Source organism: Chlorocebus sabaeus, chromosome 8, assembly GCF_047675955.1.
Source record: "Chlorocebus sabaeus isolate Y175 chromosome 8, mChlSab1.0.hap1, whole genome shotgun sequence".
Taxonomy (NCBI): Eukaryota; Metazoa; Chordata; class Mammalia; order Primates; family Cercopithecidae; genus Chlorocebus; species Chlorocebus sabaeus.
In genome coordinates this window covers 107105575-107127723 of record NC_132911.1, presented here as the reverse complement: position 1 = coordinate 107127723, position 22149 = coordinate 107105575, and the positions used below count along the sequence as shown (strand labels likewise).

Sequence of the window (22149 nt, the reverse complement as noted above, 5' to 3'; positions counted from 1 at the left end):
TCCTGGTGTGGGAACAAATTAGCAGGTCTGTGCTTTATTTGTGGGGGTGGGAGTCAAACCTGGGAAAGGCACTGAAGAGAAAGAAGCAGGCACAGAGTTTCCCAATAAACATGTGGTGATTGCCAACTAAAGAGAATGTGGTTCCAGAGAAAGGAGAAGCACAGGATCGAGGAGCCAAGAGGAGTTTGAACTGGATGCACCGGCGGCTTTTCCTGACCTCAGCGGTGTGGGCTGCCCCTCCCTGGCCTGCAGGTGTGTGGCCCACATCCACAGAAACAATGGCTGCCTCAGGCCCAGACTCAGGCGGATGTGACTGAACCCACGAATTAGCTAGATTTGTGCTTAGTGGATTTTCTTTTTAAAAATGCAGATTCTTGGCTGTGTGCGGTGGCTCACGCCTGTAATCCCAGCACTTTGAGAGGCCAAGGCAAGCGGATCACTTGAGGTCAGGAGTTCAAGACCAGCCTGGCCAACATGGTGAAACCTTGTCTCTATTAAAAATACAAAAATTAGCTGGACGTGGTGGCAGGCACCTGTAATCCCAGCTACTCGGGAGGCTGAGGCAGGAGAATCAGTTGAACCCAGGAGGCGGAGGTTGCAGTGAGCAAAGGTTGCACCACTGCACTCCAGCCTAGGTAACAAAGCAAGACTCTGTTTCAAAATAAGTAAGTGAATAAATAAATAAATAAGGAGATTCTTAATGATTACATAGGATACATTAATAGAGTCCCCTTACATTACAGATCAGGCTAAAGTCTGCTTTGATCATCACTTACAATACTGACCCTCTCCACAGAGATAACCCATGTTTCTATATTTTCCTCAACTTCCCGTATGCATTTATTTACATGTAACCATAGAAAACATATAGTATTGTTCTATGGGGTGAAGGTTGTTAACACACATGGTGTCTTATGCATGTAGATACCTGTGTAAGTAACAATAGAAAATATTAGTGTGGTTTTGTGGGGTGGAGGTTGTTTACATACATGGTATTATTGTGTAAGTATAATTTTGCAAGTTTTTTTGTGCTTGAAAATATTTTGGGAATTGATATGGTTTGGCTGTATATCCCCATCCAAATCTCACCTTGAATTGTAATAATCCCTTCATGTCACGGGAGGGACACAGTGGGAAGTAACTGAATCACGGGGGCAGGTTTTTCTTGTTATGGTGAATAAGTCTCACGAGATCTGATGCTGAGAGTTACCCCGCACATGCCCCCTTGCCTGCTGCCGTGTAAGATATGTTTTGCTTCCCCTTCGCCTTCTGCCATGATTGTGAGGCCTCCCCAGCCATGTGGAACTGTGAGTCAATTAAACTTCTTTTCTTTATAAGTTACTCAATCTTGGGTATGTCTTTATGAGCAGTGTGAGAACAGACTAATACAAGAATCTTCCATGTCCGTGCAGTTAGATTTCATATGGATTACCTGCTAATTCTTTAGATGTTCGTCCCCCTTGCAAGGGTGAATGCAGTCTCCCCTGTCACTCTGTACTCTTACTGAGGTGAGGTTGTGTTTTTATATTGTGTTTGGTCTCTTCAGGGTGTCCAGGTAGCCAGACTCTGCCTTGTCTACAGTGCCCCTGAGGCACCCTCGCCCCACTTTGGGTTGTGTTGTATGCCACGTTCATGGTCTTTGCTTGCATAAAAGAACACCTCTGGACTGCTCAGTGTCCATGTGGTAAGCCTGCAAAGGCCTCCCCAGAGCCTGAGGATGCGTGACAAGGAGGCAGTGATGCCTGTCAGTTGAGGAAACACAGCCCTCCTGTTTGTTTTACTGTACCTTTTATTTACCCACAGCCTGCCAACAAGGTCAGCTCCAGAAACACAGCATGTCATTCTTTTTCACATGGAGCCTGCACTAATAGAGGTGGTGGTTAAGAGGCTGGAAATGCCAGTAAGGGTTTTGCCAGTGGTCAGCTTTGTTTACAAGTCTGAAGGTTTCTGTTTTATGGGAATTCTTATGAGGGGACACTGGGCTGACAGTTAGGAAGGACTAAAACCATGAGGGAAGCTCTTACCTTGCTGGTCAGTTTCTCTAGATAATGTGTAGTATGTATATTCAGACTTATGTATTTCCTGACAGTGAAACTAATTAGATCCTGGAATAGGTCCCTAAGGAAATAAACCCACAAACTAGACCGTTTTACTCTAGTTAGCACTTGGGAAAAAAGATATTCAGATATTTCATTTTCGTGCAACTTTAGAAAATTTTTTTTCTTAATCTCTATTGAGTTTGTGCCTCTCTTTTCACCATATTTTAATGTATTATGATCATTATAATTATTATAATGAATAGTATATAAACATAGGTATTAAATGTAAGCTTTAATAGATTCTACACTAGGTATGTTTGTTAAAACCTAATCTAAGTGAAATAGTAGAAAATACTTAAAGTGTGTTCAGTATTAATGAAGATGAACAATGGTATGTGTTTAGAAAATAATTTATTTGAAAACTTTCTCTAAGATGTTTCTATCAAGACTTAAGTATGTTCGTCCTCCCTCATGTCCTTTTTTTCTTTTTGTGGTGGAAAATTAGAAAACCTGCTCTTCAACGTTTTCTCTGGCTCTTTTTTCCTTCTAGGGATAGAAAATAAAAACCTCAGAACTGGCTGCTAAATTGACTCACTTTAGCAATAATTTTCCATCTGTTTTTATTTCTAATTAGTATTTACTGCCACAAGTCTTTTCTCCTTTTCGTTTCATTGTATTTCTTTCCATACTGCTTCCATTTGGCTACCATCAACCAGTAATATTCATAATGAACTTGACTATGCTGCTCTCCACTACCGCCTGGCTCTGGATCCCAATGTCTTTGATAATTTTGGATTAAACTTTTAATTTTTTCTCGCTCTTTGTGGACACATTTTCACTCTGAGTTAATGAAAGTTTTGATTCTTCTGCACATGACAGATCACAGGGGCCATGGTTAAAACTTGGAATTTAAGTATCTGACTTGTGCAGTGGGCAGTGAGGTATTAAATATCATGCTTTCCATGCAGAAAAGCAACTGCAGGACTTCTTGTGGTTATTACAAATCATATCTTTCATTTCCTGAGAGTAACTGCCTGCTTGGCAAGGTTAAAACTTTCCAGCAGTAGGAACTGGAAACACCTACCTGTGGTACGTTTCTGAGAAGATGAAAGAGTAAGAAAGCACTAAAACTGTGATTTTGATGATGGCTGGCGATTATGATCTGTTTTCAGTCTAGTTTGATCAAGAAAGTGTAGGGAAGATTTCTTCAGAACCATGAACAGCATAGCAGTGGTAGGTCCCAGTGTGTGTTCTGAGTCTTTTTGAAACATGGCATTTCATGAAATTTTGTTGAAGGTTTGTAGCAGACTTTGCTGCTGCTGGGTTTAGCTGCACAGTGCTCGTGCCGATTTTGTTATTGTAAATGTAAATACGTTATGTAATTTAACTTTCTTGGCTGAAAACTGCTATGTAATTCTTATAAAAATTAACTTCACCTTTTTTTCTGAGACAGCAGACTTTTTTTTTTTTTTTTTTTTTTTTTTGAGATGGAGTCTCGCTCTGTCACCCAGGCTGGAGTGCAATGGCGCAATCTTGGCTCACTGCAGTCTCCGCCTTCTGGGTTCAGGCAATTCTCCTGCCTCAGCCCCCTCCTGAGTAGCTGGGACTACAGGCACCCGCTACCTCACCCAGCTAATTTTTGTATTTTTAGTAGAGACAAGGTTTCACCATGTTTGTCAGGCTGGTCGACAGCAGGTTTTTTTTTTTTTTGAGGGGGGGGGCCTCAAAGACTCTGGTGACATGAAAAAGAAAAACTGCTTTTTTAAAAAATTAAATAATGCTTTTGAATTTTGCTATTAAAAATAAATACTTTTAAAATTCAAGCTTACTTATTACAAATATTGTAATATTGCCCAGGCTGGTAAATCATTTATAATATAGGTAGATATAGATGCACATTTAGAAAATCCTAAATAAATCACTAACAAATCAAATCCAGAAGTATTAAATGATATATCATGATCAAGTAGGGTTATTCAAGGAATTAACGGATGGCATTATGTTAGGAAATTTATTTAACACATCACGTTAGTAGACTGTCATGCTGGCCAATGGCTCAGTAAATCTGTTTCTCCTCCCTGTCAGGAAGACATCTAGATTTATGCCTGAGTTCTGGTAAATGAAATGCAGCTGGAAATGTTGCATGTCACTTTCAATTCTAGCTCATGAAACATTTTTCTGTGCAATCATTTACTCTCGCTCTTTCTTACTCAGTGAGAGAGATGGCAGAGCCATAAGATGGAAGTGGTGGTTGCCTGAATTTGGAAGACTACCTCAAGAACATTCACACCTGTCACATGAATAAATTTCTAAAGCTACTATGATTTTGAGGATTGTTACAGAAGTTAACCTCATACTGACTAATCCTGGTAGCAAAAGGGCATTTGATGAAATTCGGTACATATTGCTCATCAAAAAGAAATTATAAGATGGAATAGGATTCTTTTAACTCGTTAAGAAATCCCTATCTTATGTTGAATGCCAACATTGTTCTTCATGATGAAGTACTATAGGCATTTTCTTTAAAATAAAGAAACAAGACAAGTATGTCTACTGCTACTACTATTAATGTAAACTGGCTAGAAGTTCCAGCTTATATCTGAGAAATAAAATTACCATTATTTGAGAGGAAAAGATCATCCACCTAGAAAATCCAGGAAAAATCAACTGCAAAATTATTAGAGGGACTGAGGGACTTTAATAAAGTCACCTGTTACAAAATAAATATTACAAATTAATGTTTCCCATATGACCTTTAAGAAGTAAATTGTGTATCTTGAAATACAGCATATATAAAATAATCATAAAACAGAAAGGTACTATGAAAAAGAACACAATTTTTAAACTGCTGTGAAATTAAAAAAATATAGCCAAAAAATCTTCAAACAAAAATTTAAAAATACATTTAATAAAGTTTCAAGAAAAAAATCCAAAGAGATGGGCAAAAGAAGAGGAAAGATAAGAAAATTAAAGGATTCATCAAGGAGTTCAATATCTGACTAAAAGGTGGAAAAAGCAAGCAGAAGGAAGAAAATTATCACACACAATTAAAGAACATTTAGCTGACTTGGATGACTAAGCTTTATTCAAATTTCCTTAGGTTTTATCTAACGTGCTTTTTTCTTTTCCAAGATACCACATTACATTTAGTTGTCATGTTTCCTTCAGCTCCTCTTGGCTGTGATAGTTTCCCAAATTTCCTTGTTCTTGGGGATTTTAACTCCTTTTGAGGCGGACTGGTCAGCTATCTTGTAAAATGTCCATCTGCTGAGATTCATCTCATATTTCACAACTAGAAAGAGGTTATAGGTTTTGGGAAGATCAGAGGTAAACTGCAATTTTCATCACATCATATGAAAGGTAACACTCTCAACATGACTTACCACTCTTGACTTTGTTCGCCTTCTGAGTAGTGAGGTACCTCTTGCTGAGAGTTTGTCAGGTTTCTCCACTGCAAATGCTACTCTCCCTGTACCACCTGTACTTGGATTCTTTGGAAGGAAGTCACTATGGGCTGCCCATTCTTATATGTGTGTAGTATCTTATTGTTTTCCTTGCTTGTACTTTTAATTTACATAATGTATGTCTAGTAATACATCAGCAGTACCTGGGGATCTTCTTCTCTTGCTTGTGCCAATTCTTGTTCATGTTTTAATGAACAAAAATAGTCTTTTTGGCATACCTGATTGTTTGATTGTATGATGAGCACTGTGGTACTTTTAGAGTATATAAAATAACACTTTCTTCCTCCAGAGAAGGTTTTCATTTACCTGGTGCTTGAGGGTATTACTAATCCAGAGCTACCTTAATCTAATGTCAGGGTTTGAGCTTTTTCTATCTACCCAGACAACTTGAAGCAGGGCTGCTTTATGTACAACTCACATGTACTTTTAGGATCCGGCCCTTTGAGGTCAAAATTCTAAGTGTAGGGTGGTTGCAGACCCCTTGTCTTCCAGCCCTTTGAGGCTGTCAGTAGCACTGTTCCACTTCTCAGCCACCCTTTCCAAGTAATCAGATGCTCCTGAGCAAAAGCAGCTCCAAATGTTGGGCTTCATAGTGAGAATTTCTCTCTTCTCCCAGATCTTAACCTGGCAATTCCTCACTATCTTATTAGTTTTTTAATGTTTGGGGGTAATATTATTTTACTTCTTTTTTTCCCCCATCACAGAAATCTGCCCACTGTTTTATTTCATCCACATATTTTAGCCTTCTTTTTTGGGAGGTTTGTCTGTATCATCTAATCACTGTTAGGAGGAAAACAGGGTCCTGGGGTTCCTTTTGCTTCACCCCCCACACCCCAGATCTTTCCTACTGGCTTTAAAAAGTTACACTTAATATAGCTGTATTATTTACATGTTTGGAGAGAAATCGTGACAAAAAACAAGAGTCTTGACTGTATTCTCCTTCAAAGTTAAAAAGAAGCTTCTGACTTATCAGTCATGGAGTCACTAATCTAAAAAATTACACTACTTCCTTGGCCAGAACTACTATACCTAACCACAGAATACTCCATAATTCTTATACAAAGATAATTTTATTAATGAAAAGATCACACAAAACAAAGTTTTTGTATTCAAAGTTATCTGTTTAAAATGTGGAAAAGGTAATATTTACAACATTTTCCATACAGTACATAGTTTTTATGCCTTAACAGAATGCTAAATAGAGAAAAAAACTGAGAGCAAATGCTAAATGGAGAGAAAACCAAAAGCATCAGAAAACCTTGTTCAGAGAATAATACGTAATAGGAAACAAAATCAAGAAAACTCCTTAATATTTTTAAGTATGTTGTATAAAAACATTGTGTCTTGTTTATTGGGACTACCTTTTTTCCATTTGATTGGCACTAATATCGCTATCACACTTTTTAATGTTCAGCAAAATCCTAGTGAGCTGCCGAAATGAATTCTACAAAATGTCTGAGAAGGATACAAATTTTACATTTGTGCAATACAAAATTTAATATTCTAAATGTTAAAAAACAAAAGTTAAAACAAAGAAAAAGTATAAGCAACTGTAAGTGGTTATAATACAATCAATGGGTGGTCATGAAACATTAAAAAAAGGAAATCAATTGCACTTGGCCTAATATACAAAAGACTAACATTTTATCTACTAACCCTTTAGGACATTTTATTTGAAATATGCAGAAGGATCAGTGAGCAGCATAACACAATCAATAGTGGACACTCTGAGTAAGCACCTTATTTCAGTTACATAGTTTAGATCCGTGAAATTCCTCAAACAATGAGACTATAAAATTCACACATTTTTGATGGTAAGGTATCAATAAATGAGTTTTTAAAGTTAAATTCCTATTAAAAGACTTTTTGGTATATCTTTTTTTATAGTATAAAATAGTACTATTTTACAATTTTCTTAGAAATTCAGTGTAAAAGCTACCAAAGTGCTAAAATATCACAATAGCATGATAACAATACTTGAATAGGATTTCAAAAAAGATCAAATACATATAAGCTTATTTCTAAATATGTATAAAAAGATACAAGGATAAGTTTTAAATACCTCAGCAAAGAAATATCTTGATTTTATATCAAAAAAGTAAAATAGCATAGTATATCTTAAAATACTCTTAACAAGAGTAGAATCTTCATAAATAGAAAAGGAAGATTCCTCTAACTTTGTCCTCCCACACCATTAAAAAAATATTATTAACCTGCACATTTCTGTTTTCAGGTATACTGTTGTCATTAACCTTTGTGTGAAATGAGTCATATTATTCTTGAACTCTATTTTTTCCAGTATAACAGTAGGCAATGCAGCTTGCAGTGCAAAAGAAGAATGTAACAGTGGTTCTTACAAAACAGTGCATAGGTCACTTCCAGTGTAACACAAATTTGCTTCTGAGTAATGAGAGAAAATGTTCTTCAAGTATCTGAATGACAACCACCTCCCTGCTCTTTTCTCACTCCTGAAACTGGGTGAACAAGTAGAGATGTGGAACCTTTGAGGCTGCTTGGTTCTGAAGAACTGGGGACCTGCAAACTGTTGCTCTGTGCCAGGCCAGTGTCAGTAATATCACTCTTTGGACTAATCCTAGATAAAAGAAAAAACGTTGACACACACACATCCACAAGCACAAATATGATGCCATTTTTCATGAGTTTAACCCCTAACCAGTGTCCACCTTTATCAGAGAATAAGTAGTTAAAAGTCTTTAGGTGTACTTTAACACTTCAAAATACAAATAATTTTTGTTTTTGTTTATTTATTTTTGAGACGGCGTCTCACTCTGTTGCCCAGGCTGGACTGCAGTAGTGCGATCTTGGCTCACTGCAACCTCCGCCTCCTGGTTTCAAGAGATTCTCCTGCCTCAGCCTTCCAAGTAGCTGGGACTACGGGTGGGTGCCACCATACCCAGCTAAATTTTTTGTATTTTCAGTAGAGATGGGGTTTCACCGTGTTAGCCAGAGTGGTCTCAATCTCCTGACCTTGTGATCTGCCCACCTTGGCCTCCCAAAGTGCTGGGATTACAGGTGTGAGCCACCATGCCTGGCCAAATAATTTTTTAAAATATAATATTCACTGACTTCAGAAGCTTCATCAAGCACTACCCATATATAGGCTGAACATGGAGTCTCGTGGGGAATGGAATTAATAAGGCAGGATTCCTGTCCTCAGTTTAACAAATGTTTTATTGATTTTCCACCATGGATCAGTACTGTGTAAGAAATTGGGAACACAAAGATGAGTAAGACTTCAGCTTTCCCTTTGAGAAGGTTACAAATCTACTAGAAGATAAAGCATGTATCTAATTCCAATCCAAATATATGAAAGCTGCCATAGGAACACAGAGAAGGTGCATTTAGCCTAGTCTGAGAGGGTTAGGTAAGATAACTTTGAGATCTTAATGCAATTAGCTGTTTGCATTCTGGCTTACCTGTGTTTTGGTCACCTACGGCCATTGAGAAAACTCATTAAAGATAATGTCAATATCTTTTCGTGTTCAGAAAATAAAATAATTTTAGATAAAATGACACATTATAATTTTGTATAGGGTGACACCTTTTAGACAGAATTAAAATGCAGTATTAATTAAAACTTAGCCTATATTTCAGGTAAATTGCATTTACTTAAATGTACAAGGAACTCTTAACAATAACCACAGAAATGAACATTCCTACTTGAACAACATATATTAAAACTGTTCTCACAGCTAAGAATTAAACTACTAAATAGCATTATTTATAGGCTGAACCCAAACTTCCTTCGGGTAAAAGTACAGACATAATATATCACAAAATGCTTTCCAGATGTGTTGTGCTTTAATAAAAAATGTGTAATGCAGTATTTAAAATAGTGATGATTTTACATAAAATCTCACCTTCCTTCGCTCCGTGCACCTTCAGATACACTGCCTGCTTGGCCCTTCTTGTTGACCTGTTCCCCAGAGAGTCTGGAGCTGGATGCTGCTGGCGAGGCAGGTTCACCACAGTCCTGTTCTCTTAACCTGGGGGTGCTAGCTCCGTCCGCTCTCACCTCTCTCATTGATGTTTCTGGTGAGGTTTGGATTTCTGTCAAAGTTTCTTGTCCTAGGTAATCATGGCTAGTAATTGCTACTGCAGAAGTGCCATGATTTGCTGTAGCTCCTGTGCTGGTTCCCATGGATTTGGAAATGACCTTCAGCTTGTGTGAACTTGGTTTATAGTGCTTCTTTTTGTGTTTAACTTTAGAATTGTGCTTTAAGAAAAACTCACATGATTCCTGTAGTACTCTTCGACTTTCACTGATTGGACTGTAAGAAAATTGAAGGACAGGATTTACTGAAATTACAAGTGTTACAGTAGAAGCTATAAAGGATATCACGTATCTTTTGCCAAAAATCCTTAGCCACTAAGGTTGAAAATTCTATGGTTTATATTATTATAAAATCTGAGATTATAAATACTAGGACATAAATTGATTTTATAAAATCTTTTGGGTATACACTCTAAGTTGCTTTTGTCAGTATAAATAGTAAACTGGCAAGAAATTAAAAAGGCAAGAATCAAAGGATGAGGGCAAGGAGACTCAAAACAGCATAAATGTACTATACATAATACTGTATTTGTACTGTACATAAATATGTAATATAAAAGTAAACCAGAAGAAAAGGATAGAGAATACAATTAATGGTCTTCATTTAAATATAACTCTTTCCTTTCTAACATTAAAAATTAGCAAGTTACACTGAAATTAGTGTGAGTACATAAATATGAGATAGACATAATAGTGCAAAAAAATTCCAGTTAAATATTCAGACTTCAAAAACTTATTTGTGAAATGATCTACAGTTCTGAAATAATCTAAACCAGTGGGGAACAATTTTTAAAAAGCTATAGTATATTGTATATAGTGTGTGTGTACACGTGTGTATATATATTATATATAACTAAGATGAATTACTCATAAACATAAATCAATATTGTTACAGAATATTCCATAAGTTTGAATTTTTAACATCTTAAGCAAGACAAATAAGTGAAAATAGGTCATAGCTGTGTGTAATAAGATTTAAAAGTAGTAAATAATGGCCATAACACATCACTTATATTTGAATCATACTTTATAGGTTTCTTTATATATACTTAGTCTTAATCTTTTATCATTGATAAAAAGGATAAAATTATTTAAAATACTGTACCCAAAATAATGAATCCAATGACAGCAGTAATAATATTGGATATACTATAAATCATGAAAAGAAAATATGCCTTTCATAAATCTTTCATTCATATTTCAAATAGAATAGTATATGTCAAAGACTAGTATAACAAATGCAAAAATAAAGCATGTCTCTTTCATGAAAAAAATTTCCAAACTTCCGTTGGCTAATCAAATTGAAATAACAGTTGATATAATGAAACTCTAGTACATTGATTTGAACAGTTCCCTGGTATTTTGATCTGCTTATTTAAAAATCGTGTCAGACAATTCAATAGTTTCTTACTCTCTCTTGCGATTTCGTTTAAAAAACCCAGCCCATTCTGTGCATGTCTTTTTGCTTCCAACCCAGAAGACAGCAGAGATGCCAACAATTAATGTCATCAGGTATTTTATCATAAATAAAGCCAATTCTGGTCGAGCTTTTGCTTTTGCCTACAAAAAATAGTGAATAATAATATTTTCAGTGATGCACTTAAAGTGGAAAGAAGTCTATATTATCAATATAAAACGAACAAAAATTATAAATCTTCAACTATTTTACTAAAAAGGTTTGAAATGATATAATGAAGCATGCTCTAAGTGCAATACATTTTTTATCTAAATGCTGAACAAAGAAGCTTTATGAACGAAATCTCTAGAAAGGGGAAAATACTGAAATATATTTAAGAATCATCTCCTAAATCTTGGCATGATTTCCTCACATTTTTTTCTTGATAGATACAGTAGCCTCTTATAATTGCCAGAATATTTGCCTCTAAATATTTACCTATTTTCCCCCACTAGAGTCTACCACAAAAATTCATTTAAACTCATCATAACAACAAATATTTTACAGCTTTTATAAATTATTAATATTTATATTATAAAAACTTGGTTAAAGTAAATTAAGTAAAATGTGAAAATTTCCTAAGAATTGAAATTATACTTTTCTTTTAGGCATAAACTTTGAAATTCTAACCTTAAACATTGCACAAGGGTCAAGATATTACATACTCTGCATTTCTTGCCTTTTTCACTTACTAATATTTCTTGGAGACCATTCTGTATCCGTACAAATAGAGCTTTATTTTATTTTATATTTTTATTTTTAATTTTTGAGACGGGAGTCTCACTCTGTCACCCAGGCTGGAGTGCAGTGGCGTGATCTTGGCTCACTGCAACCTCTGCCTCCCGGTTCAAGCAATTCTCCCACCTCAGCCTCCCGAGTAGCTGGGACTACAAGTGCACACAGCCACGCCCAGCTAATTTGTTATATTTTAGTAGAGACGGGGTTTTACCGTGTTGCCCAGGCTAGTCTTGAACTCTTGAGCTCAGGCAATCCACCCTCCTCAGCCTCCCCAAATGCTAGGATTACAGGTGTGAGCCACCGCGCCCGGCCAGAGCTCTTTATTCTTTGTAAAGGCTGTTCCATTGTGTGAGTGAACCATAACTTATTCTACTATCCCTATGAATAGATATTTGCTTCCAATCTATTGTCATTTGCAAATAATGTTGTAGTGACTATCTTGGTATTATTTAATTTCTCATATTTGTAAGCAAATCTGTCTATAAATTCCCAGAAGGGCAGGATCAGTGTACACACATTAAAAATCTATACATACTGTGAAATTGCTTCAACAGAAGGTTGAACTAACTCTTAATAGCAAAGTCTGAAAATATGTATTTTTGCTATTGTCTCACCACACAGTGGTTAGGACACGTTTAGATGTTTGCCATATCATACATGGAAATATAATTTAATTTAAGTTTACATTTATTTTACTATAACTTTTTTCACATGTTTAAGAATAGTTTTTTCATTTTTATTTTCTGTGAATCTTTTTCCTACTCTTTTCTCATTTTTATAGCAGATGGATGGTTTTTTTCTTATTGATCTGTAGCAACTCTTTATAAATTAGAGAAATTAGCTCTTCAACTATGATGTCATATGCAAATAAACTTTCCCAGTTGGTCTTTTGACATTGATTATGGATTGGTGGTGGTTTTTGTTTTGTCACACAGAATTTTTAAAAAAATTTTTTTACTTAGTCAAATTTAGCAATCTTGTAATTTCTGTAACTACCAGAATATTATATCCTTCTCCACTTGAAGATTATAATTTTCTAATTATATCCTATATTTTATAATTTCTTACATAAAACATAATATAAGAAACATAGATCTTAAATTAAAAACCATAGATCTTTTAAACTTTTTAGCAGTATGTAATAGTTTCCTCTCCCCGACCTTGCCAAAAAGACTGAGGAATCTAGGAATCATTATTAATATAGCAGGATCACATTAAGACACAGCCCTCTTATTAAGTATATAGTAAAAACAAACTATGGGTAACAGATTATAGACAAGGTATAAGGCAAGTAAAACTAGTATCCCCACATACCAACATAAAAAATAGGTTCCACAATGTTATAAAGTAGTAACTTTCTGAAATATAAGCTATTATATGAAATAGTTTGACCTTTCCATTGCATAATTTGATACACTGTGATGGCAGTGCTCTTGTTCAATGCACTTAATACCACACAGAGTCAGGAATAATGTCTAAAATCTATTAAAACAAAACCAAATTTATATTTACAAAACTTCAACTAAAAAGCTTTAAGAAATTTTATATTTTCAGAAATTTAGTTTTATTAATTTTAAAAACACCGCCCTTATACTAATCATAAGAATCAGAAATAGATAAAACATATTTTGTTACAACTGTTTTTTTCAATTGAGAAATGACAGATGAGTCAGGCAAAAAGCAAATTCTGTTTTTGTAAGTATATACCATGTAGAAAGCTATAAGATAATATGATCAAATTAAATATATCCAAATAAGATTTTTTACTACTAACTAAAAAATTAAAAACAATTGCCAATGCGGCAAAAAGTGACTTCTGTTTTCCTCCCAATGTCAAGGTCTGTTCTTTTGACTCTGCTCTTTATTGCTATTAATCTGCCTTTACAGCTTAATTTAATTTTTCAGAGAATAAAGGAAGTACTTTACTACACAACTGAAGCTAAAGCTTGAGGAAGGAAGTCATGAAACATTCACCCCAGTTTCAGTTGATGTGTAGGAAATCCTTACCTATGGCTCTTGTATTTTCTCACCTGAAATCAACTTTTACATCCATGACTAATACAAGTATATTTCCATGAAACATTTTCTACATTAAATATAAATATAGACATAATCCAAGTGATAGCTTTTACCTGATAAGGACATGGGATATGGTACTGACGACAATGATCAGAGACCCAAGTTATCTCCCAGGTAATCCTGTTCACTTGCTCATAGACGTAACATCCGAGAAGTGTCACTAATGGCACAAGATACAAGCCGCTGAAGACTCCAATTCGAATCATAAATTTCTTTAGTTTTTCTTGGTTCCGGCCATCATGTTGTATGACTTGTCGAACGTGATTTAAGGAAATAATGCCAGCTAAAAGAAGAGAGAGCCCAACAAACACACAAAGGCACAGTGGCAAGAGTACAAAGTAGCGAGAAGCATCCAGGTCATAAAGGCCAACAAAGCAAACTCCACTAATGTTGTCTCCTTCAACTTTGTTCATAGCAAGAAGCATAACAGTCAGGAAACCTGGTGTTCCCCATGCAACAGCATGAAACCACACTGCTTTTTGTTCAATGGCTTCACAACTCCATTTTCTTCCTGCAGCTAAGAACCAAGTAATGGTAAGAATCACCCACCACACAGTGCCAGCCATTGTGAAAAAATACAAAAGCATGAACAAAATGGTGCAAGCCTTATTTTGAGACCCTAGGACAACAGTGTCACCAAGTTCTAGCTTCTCATCTGCCTTATTGCAGGCTGTGCTATCGCCTAGCAAAAATCCAATGAAGTACATAAGAGATACAATGCTGTAACAGACAGAGTAATATATAATCGGTCTCTCTGGGTATCTGAATCTTCTAACATCAATTAAAAAAGTAAGGAAGGTGAACAGAGTTGCACAAAGACAAAATATTGAAACTATTCCAATAAAACTTTTTGCAAACTCTAGCTCATCGCTTTGAAAATACATGTTGGGGCATGGAGGCGCACATTGGTCAATTCCCAGAAACTTATATCCTTGTCCCCCAGAAGTCTTAAGATGCCTTGGACACCAAAATCCAATGTCTCTTTGGACTTGTTCTGTTTTCTTCTGAGGACCAAGAAATTCTGTGTGTGGATCAAAAGTTACAGGAACAGTCTCATCACAGTATTGTAATCTGTAAAGATTATAAAAATTAAATATATGAAATCAACATTTTTATTGATTCACTATTTTAAGCTATGCTTTCCAACTATAAAATATTACCTTATGTATTCATGATTGATGGGAAGAGATACAAACCTAAATGGATTACAGATAAGAGTTGAGTAGAAATTTTTGAAGTTGACTAAAAACTTGTGGCTGTTAATGGGGCCTCAACACAATAATTTGTATTAAATACAAAGCAGGTGAACATGAAAAGGCACTTCCTTGGAAAAAATTAGCCAGTTAACAATTTTAAAATAATTTCTGTTTTTAAGGTTAAATATTTAAGAATTTATCTTAATTGGTAGCTTCCAGAGAAGTACTGGCTTGTCTCTTTTTAGCATATGAAGTATGTCTTTATATCATATGAACTGTCTTGTCTATTCACTTTTATTTTCTCATGCCCATAAGAAAAGTGAAGCAACCATATAACTAAGGCGATGATAACTAAAATGACTGAAACGAGATCCTTCTCTGGATTGACAGGATAGAGTTCAAGTTTTTAAAGAAAGGCAAGTATACCAGCAAGAGGTAGGCTGAGGACCAGCTTAATGAAGATCACCATTTTGTTCAGGTCGGGCTCTTTGCCTCCCTTGTTTATGGACAGTCCTGAGTGATAGATGGAGATATTTCCATCTTGTATAGAACTTTATCACTAAGTTGGGTTTGTATACACCAGTATTATTTTGGGGGATCTATAATGGTTTAAAAAGTATTGGAGGTTTTGGCCAGGCACGGTGGCTCACGCCTGTAAACCCAGCACTTTGGGAGGCCGAGGCAGGTGGATCACTTGAGGTCAGGAGTTCAAGACCAGCCTGGCGAACATGGTGAAACCCTGTCTCTACTAAAAATACAAAAATTAGCCGGGCGTGGTGACAGGTGCCAGTAATCCCAGTGACTGGGGAAGCTGAGGCAGGAGAATCACTTGAACCTGGGAGGTGGAGGTTGCAGTAAGCCAAGACCGAGCCACTGCACTCCAGCCTGGGAGACAGAGGGAGACTCTGTCTCAAGGAAAAAAAAAAGTACTGGAGGTTTTAAATGAGAAAGCATTTTAAATATACCTTAGAAAGAATAGACTAAAACATATGCCCATAAAATGAAATACAAAAAAATCATCTACCAGCTTTATTAAAACATAATATTATGTCAATTTTGCTTTATACATTTTAAAATAAAGTAATATAACATTATAGATACAGTGGGGACCCCTTTCTGGTCTTATTTCCTTCTCTCTCTCCTCAGAAGTATTCATTACCACAAATTCAGTTTTTACTCTCAAGCATTTAAAAAAATATTTTTATTACATTATTTACTAACCATAACCTTATAAAGTATTGTTTTTCAAGTTTTGAACTTTATATAAATGACATCATGCTGTATATAGCATGCTATAACTTACGTTTTAAAATTTAACACTATATTTTCTAGATTTATCCATGTTGACAGATGTGGGTCAACTTTATTCATTTTATCAACTGTATGGTAGTATTCCAGTGTCTTAAGTATATCACAATTTACTAATCATTCTTCTATGATGGACTTTTAGATTTTTTCCCATTAAAATAATTAGGAAGAATCTACAATCAATATTCTTGTGCACGACTCTCTGTGTAAGAGTTTCTATGGGAGGGGATTTCCTAGGATGCAGGGTTAAGCATCTGCCATTTTACTATATATTACTAAGTTGTTCCTGAAAATGATTATGTATCTACCAGAAGTGTGTAAGTTCCACATAGGTTCTATAGTTTCTTCAGTCTAAAAATAAAACAAAAAGCTAACCAGTTTCTTTCCCCAATTTATTATATGAGGTCTCACTGTATCAGTAGAATAAATTACCAGCCTCCACTGTCTAGAGAACAGGAAAAAAAATAATTAATCAAGACTAATGTGGAAAAGGTCAGTGAATGGATACATTCATTCATAAGTTAATTGTGCTTAAAATCTTATTTTCTCCACATGAACTCTAATTGCAAACGATCAAGTCCGTCAGTATTCATCATGTTTATTCACTATCACAGAAAAGTCCAGATAGAATATTTGTCTTAAATATATGCCTGTATATGCCTGAGAGATATATATATATATTTCTTTTTTATGGAGACTGGGTCTCGCTGTGTTACCCAGGCTGGTCTTGATTTCCTGGACTCAAGCAATCCTCTTAAATAGCTGAGAATACAGCTGTGCAACACCATTCCTGGCTTATGCTAAGAGTTTTATATCCAAAAAAGACGATTCACCTTGCCAAAATATTACATTAACACTGGTCTGAAGGTATATGGAACAAGTACAGTCAGCATTTTGATCTTAACGCAGTAGAATATTTCATGTTATAAAAACATCTGTTAAGCATGTTTGTAATGTTTTCACTTTGAAATGCACTTATTAATTATAAAATCTGTCATAGCATAGTGGCTGAGGTATGGAAAGGCCTCTGATAAATCATATTAGGAAAGTGTGTTTTCATGAAATCAAGTCAGCTATACCTTTGAGGAGAAAAAGTTTGACTATCATAATAAAGACAGGAAAATGAGTGTAAGGAAACAAGTATAACAGAAAATAAGATTCCACAGACTCTCAGGTGGTATGGTGGACATGCACTGCTGTGAGGAAAGAGGGAGAAATGAAGAGAAGGAGCACTATGGGTCAAATGAGTGGAATTCATCTATTGGCAAGCTACCCGAGGATGGCTGGAGCTGGAAGTGAAAACAAAGTTCTGTTTACAAAACTCTTCACGTAGAAAAGAATGTGCCTGTGCTCTGATGAGCTGAGGAAACTACAGACCTCAAAGAACAAATGCACCTTTTTCTTCCAAGGCAAAGGCATTCTCCTGGGGAACCAAGAGCCTAATGCATGTCATAACCACACAGTTCTGCTGTTTCTCAAATAATAGATGTGGCCTTCATGTTTTTACCACAGTTATGTTAAATCTTTCATTATGCTAGAAATCTTTCAATGAGCTAGATTTTACGTTTTAATCAGAGGTTCCCCTCTTTCTTTGTGTGTGTTTTCAAAGTAAATAAGATGCCACAAAAGCCTGAAGGTCTTATTTATAGAAATGAAAAAATATTCTCCAGTATAGGCCATACTAGAATTATTTTTATGTGCAACTGACCCAAGTAACATTGTATAAAAGGATGTTTATGGGTTTGCTTTATATTAATGGGATATGGTTTAATGTAGGGCTTAAACAATTTTTAAAAATGAATTCTACTTCCCAATTCAATGTATCAAGCATTCTCAAACATGAATAAATTTGATTTAGTTTATTTAAAAACTATCTGTTTCTCAAAAAATCAAGTTACAAAGACCAAAACTCCAACAGAGTTAGAAACTAAGCATAGATGCCAGCATAAATTTTTTCAAGTTATAACCTCCCTTGCTTTGAAACTGAGTAGGCAATCTCATAATGAAAGAGCAAGTATTTTCTCCATAGGCCTCGCCATCTTCTCATATAAATATAACTTACTTACTGAATCTTCTTCTTCCCTCCACTAAAATGTAAGGTTCATGATGGCAGAAATTTTTGCCTGTTATAACTCTAGTGCCTAGAACAGTCCTGGCACACAGTAAGAGTGCAAGAAATATGAGTTAAATGAATCATCAGTTTTCTCTCCTTTGCTTTTGCTGTCATCATCCTTGGTGACTTGACCAAGAACAAGCCATCCACACTCTGGCTTCTCAGCTATTTAGCCTCCTCATCTCCAATGACTATCCCTAACCCACAGTGGCCGCCCGTAATCAAAGTCACACAGGGAACCCTGCCACAACCTGCAAGTACATACTATCTCCAAAAATCAACTCAAGCATCCTGCCCTTCATCTGTAAGTTCCTATCCTTGCAATTCATTTTTTTAAAAATTCTCATTATGCCTTAAAAAAAAAAAAACAAACCTCATTGGGATAGATCTCCTCCAGCTTGTCTCCATACATTAGTTCTTTTCTCTCTTCATTTCGCTCCCCATCCATTTAGACTTTCATAGGCTATTGTTTCAGTAACACCCTTCTCATTATCCTTCATTTTTTAGTGCGCCTTTATCTTTGCACTGAATCCATCTGACAAAACCCTAACCACAACTATTTGCCTTCTCTGTGCTTAGTCCCAAGCATCCCACCACAGCTGGAGAAGTTCTCAATAGGCCAGATGAGATCCACAAATTCAGGATCGCCTGATTTACCTGAAATGTTACGAAGCCTCTCTAGTTGACTCATTCTCCTATGCTCCATAATGACCACTTCTCTTGAACACATATCCTTCTTTTCCAGACTCACAACAGAGGACCTCCTTGACTCTTATTATGTCACAATGGAAATAGAAACCATCAGAAAGAAATTCTTGCAACAACTCTTACAAAACACACAAACCTACCTATATCCACAGCCATCCTATCCTTTCCTACTGTTACAACAGATGTTCCTCCACGGTCAAAATGTCATCTATGCTTGGGATCCTACCTCCTTCTTAGAAAACTACTATTGAAGACCTCTTCTACCCCATATATGCTTGCCTCTTCCTTTTTCCTAGTAATTCTTAAAATAGTTCTTTCCCATTAAACTCATAAACTTTCCTCTTTTATAGCCAACTTCCCTAAGAACTCTGTTTCTGGCTTCACTTTCTCCTCATTCCTTCACCTACTGTGATCTGTCCTTTGCCCCAATCACTCTAGTGAAATAGCATAGTGTAATATTCTTTTTGACTGGCAGCACCTGACATGTCCTCTGCCTTGAATACTTTTTTCCTTCGGGACACACATTTACTATTTGTTTCAGTTATAACCACATGACTGACATCTTGCCAACAGGAATGCATGTGGAAAAGGTGTAACACTTCCCATCTGAGGCACTCAAGAAAAGGTGTGGGTTCTCTACCTTCTCTCTCCGATCCACCTGGCTGACAGAGTTGTAGGATGGAAGTGTCCTGGATTCCTAACAGAAACTGCCACAGAGTGCTGCCTAACCCTCAGGAGACTGACACGGGTGCCATGCTCTATACAGAAGCTCATAGGATCGTGCTACCCATTCCTATCTTAAAATATTGAAGACCTCATTGCTTTCAGCATAAAAATATGCAAGATGGGCCCTGGATGGTCTGACTGCTGCTTCTCTCTCCTTCCTTATCTTGCACCATATTCTTACTCTCATCACTCCAGCTATACTAGTTTTTTAATTCCCTGTATATGCCATGCTCCCTCACTCCCTGTTCAGGCTCTGCAGGGTCTCTAAATAAGCTATTCCCACTGCCCAAAATGCTCTTCCCTCCTCTCATTGCCTGGTTACCTCTGTCTTACCCTTACCCTTCATACTTTAGCTTAACAGTCATTTCCTTCGCTTTTCCCCAGTTTAGGTCAAAGCTATCATTATATATTCTCATAGAACTGTCTACCTTTCCTTTGTTGTATCTATCACAGTCAAAATTTTGCACTTATTTGCATAATTGATTACTGCCTGTCCCTCTCACCTCACTGTAAGTTCCCTGAGAACAAGAACCGAGTCTGTTTTTTGCTCACCTTTGTGTCCACAACACTTAGCACTATAGTGCCTGGCATATATTAAGTGTGTAATAAACATTTATGGAATTAAATAAGGAAAGCCTGTCACTAACATCCCAGAGAGCTAGTACCAGTAGTAAAATACCATTAGTAGCTTTCCATGAAAAACATAATTTACCTGTCACATTCAAGCTCCTCAGGCCATCGGATCCCAAAAGTGTCAATTAATTTTTTGCAATCAGAATATACTTTCTCACAAAGTTTACGACAAGGTGGAACCACATGAATTTGCTCTGTGCAGGTTGGTACAAATGCCTTGCAGAGGAAAGTTTCAATGTTTGGTGAACATTCCAGATTTGCAAGAGGAAGAAAATGCTATTAAAGACATCAAGATACAGTTAGAAAACATTTTAATAATAGATGAATAAAATTAATATATTTACTGTTTAAAGTATATACTTTTTCACTTATGCTCCAAAAGAATCTTTAAATCTCCCTCTACCAGACTTATGAACTCTTCAGACACAATAGAATACTACTATTTTATTCAATCATATATTTTTCAAGAAGACATGGATTATTCCAGGGAAATCACTTGTCAGAGTCACCAAGAAACTCCACATTGTCAAATCTGATGGTAAATTCTGAATGTTCTTTCTACTCAACTCTTAACAGCAATCGACACAGTGGCTCCTAGCTTCCTCTTGAGGCCCCTTTTGCACTTGTCTTCTAGGACACAAATTCTCTTGGACTTCTAGCTGTCTCATTGGCTGTTCCTTTTCTGGTCCTCTTCCATTTCCCAATTATGATCACTGAAATGCTCCAGAGCTCAGTCCCCAAGACCTCTTCTCTATCTCTACTGACTCTCGGGGAAACTCATCCAGCCTCCATCTCTACTGTGAACCATAGACTTGAATGAGCATCTGCTCTGGGACAACCCCATTTGGCTGTTAATGGGCATCTCGAACCCAAAGTATGCAAAATACAACTCAATCTCACCATATCTCTGCCTCCCAAACACTCCCTTAGTATTCTCCATCTCAGTAAATAATGCCACCATTCACCAAGTTGCTCAGGCCAAGAATCTTACAACTCGCTCTTTTTTCTTTCTTTCTTTTTTCTTTTCTTTTTTTTCTTTTGAGATGGAGTATTGCTCTGTTGACCAGGCTGGAGTGCAGTGGCATAATCTCGGCTCACCACAACCTCTGCCTCCCAGGTTCAAGCAATTCTCCTGCCTCAGCCTCCCAAGCAGCTAGGACTATAGGCGCACACCACCACGCCCAGCTAATTTTTGTATTTTTAGTACAGACGAGGTTTCACCATGTTGGCCAGGCTGGTCTTACAACTCGTTCTTTACTCCTCTCTTCTTTCATCCCATCTCCAACCCATCAGCAAATCCTGTTGACTCTCCCTTTAAAGTATATTCCAAATCTGACCATTTCTCACTATTACCACCCAATCTAAGCCACTATTGTCTTTCACCTCAACTACTAAACTGGCCTCCTAACAGGTCTCACTACTTCCCACACTTGCTAATCTTACAGTCAATTTCCCAACCAATGTGATTCTTTAAAATGTAAGTGTATCCTTGTTCAAAGACTCCAATAAAATAAATTCCAAAGTCTTTTCCAATTCCCAGGAGCCCTTAAATTTCCGGGTTTCCCGCTATGTCTCCAGTTTCATTTCTGGCCACTTTGTCTCTTATTTACTCCA

General features: G+C 36.3%; 1 protein-coding gene across 2 annotated transcripts in view; it reads right to left on the bottom strand.

The window, feature by feature from the left end:
• Nucleotides 1-6603: 6603 nt before the first annotated feature.
• Nucleotides 6604-22149, bottom strand: part of FZD6 (frizzled class receptor 6) — a 33706-nt gene continuing 18160 nt past the window's right edge. For both annotated transcript variants that reach the window (XM_008001271.3, XM_008001270.3), the window contains exons 3-7: nt 20615-20811; nt 13905-14922; nt 10990-11138; nt 9385-9795; nt 6604-8096 (exon numbers count right to left, since the gene is read on the bottom strand). In XM_008001271.3, the coding sequence (XP_007999462.1) occupies nt 7928-8096; nt 9385-9795; nt 10990-11138; nt 13905-14922; nt 20615-20811 (1944 nt within the window). In that variant the 3' untranslated portion in view covers nt 6604-7927. The remainder of the gene's footprint in view (nt 8097-9384; nt 9796-10989; nt 11139-13904; nt 14923-20614; nt 20812-22149) is intronic.